Source organism: Cebus imitator, unplaced genomic scaffold, assembly GCF_001604975.1.
Source record: "Cebus imitator isolate Cc_AM_T3 unplaced genomic scaffold, Cebus_imitator-1.0 Scaffold634, whole genome shotgun sequence".
NCBI lineage: Eukaryota > Metazoa > Chordata > Mammalia > Primates > Cebidae > Cebus > Cebus imitator.
Window position 1 is genome coordinate 300,779 of NW_016107949.1, and position 1,635 is coordinate 302,413.

Sequence of the window (1,635 nt, forward strand, 5' to 3'; positions counted from 1 at the left end):
CTGCCACAACTTCATTAACCGCATACTCCTTATTATCTGTGTTTCCACGAGATTTCTTGTAATTTGCATAATCCTCAAGAATGGAATCCACATTCTTCTTGGCAGGAAGATAAAAGAGCTGCTTTTGCCTGGTAATTAAGTCCCAGTCATCAACAAGCCACGGTTTTAGTTCTTCAGGAATCTTTACTTTAACTTCAACTCTGTTCATGAATGTTTCCTCATTTTCAACAGTAGGATCTACCCGGGCCCTTTTCTTCCGAGGAGGCTGAGGGGTCTCACTGGTACTGCCACCATCTCCATTTCCAGGTGTTTTCTGTTTGTTCTTTTTTGTTTTCACTTCAACATTTTTCTGTTGCAGACCAGATGTATTCTTTCCTGGGGCAACCCCTCTCATCTTCCCTTCTGCATACTGCTCCTGATTGGCTTTTTGAAGTTCTCGCTGTTTCTGCAAATTGGTGTCCACATATTTGAGTACTCGGCTCTCCGGAACCCACTCATCCCAATTTTTATTCCAACCACTGTAATGTATGAAGTATTTCACTTGTTTGTCCTTTATGGCAACCTTTACACACTTTGCTTCATACAGAAGAGGCCCATGAAAGCACAGCACTCGCTCACCCTCCTGGAATTTAGGCTTCGGGTCCTGCTTCGGCGCCATTTGTAAGTGATTCGCCGCCTCCTCCTTCTCCCACCACCCCCGACTACAGCCCCCTACTCTCTCTGTTTTGATTCTTAAGTAATTCTGGATCTGATGTGTTCACAGAGCCAGCAACAAAAACAAATAATAATACATGTGAAAAGAAGCAAAAAAAAGCATTAAAATTGTTCAGATGAAAACTATTTATATCATTAATGTATTCAAATGTGACCTCTGGTGAATTATGTATTATTTTTCTTTCACATTCCTCATCTTTTGAATCAGAATAACAATAATGCCTATATTGATGGATTGTTGTACACACCAGGGTTACAATATTAAAAAATCTTCACAAGGTACATCATCAACAACCAGTAACTATTACTATACCAATTGTTTTTTGAAGTATCCGGATATCATTTTCCAAAACCTTAAAAAGAAACATAATTCAGTAAACTATACTATATTACTTAGCATGATTATGCAAATTCTTATAGTTATTTATACTACCAATTTTGGGGGAAATTATAATTTCTATGTCTTCCAAGGAGTATTTCTCTCATTGTAGATGCATGAAAATCTATCCCCAAATGTTTACTGGTTTTCTTTCTTTGTAAAACATGCTTTAGGGGAAATTATCGTTTCTTCTTGGAATTCTGGAACTTGAAATAAAGAGTCTGCCGGTCAGCTTTGCCTGTTTTCTCTTGATCCTGGCATACAGCACATGAAAATGGTCTCCAAGGCAAAGCATTCTATAATCTGTATGCAAAGTAGTATTTTATTTATTTATTTAAGACAGAGTCTTGCACTATTGCCCAGGCTGGAGTGCAATGGCACGATCTCGGTTTACTGCAATCTCTGCCTCCTGGGTTCAAGAGAGTCTCCTGCCTCAGCCTCCTGAGTACATGGGATTACAGGAACACACCACCATGTCTGGCTAATTTTTGTATTTTTAGTAGAGACTGGGTTTCACCATATTGGTCAGGCTGGGCTTGTAC

General features: G+C 39.1%; 1 protein-coding gene across 1 annotated transcript in view; it reads right to left on the reverse strand.

Moving 5' to 3' along the window:
* The window catches only part of LOC108295342 (mortality factor 4-like protein 1), a 33,932-nt gene extending 33,217 nt beyond the window's left edge, over nucleotides 1–715 (reverse strand). The window contains exon 1 of the mRNA XM_037734555.1: nucleotides 5–715. Coding sequence (XP_037590483.1) covers nucleotides 5–658 — 654 coding nt within the window. The 5' untranslated portion in view covers nucleotides 659–715. The remainder of the gene's footprint in view (nucleotides 1–4) is intronic.
* Between the last annotated feature and the right edge of the window lie 920 nt (nucleotides 716–1,635).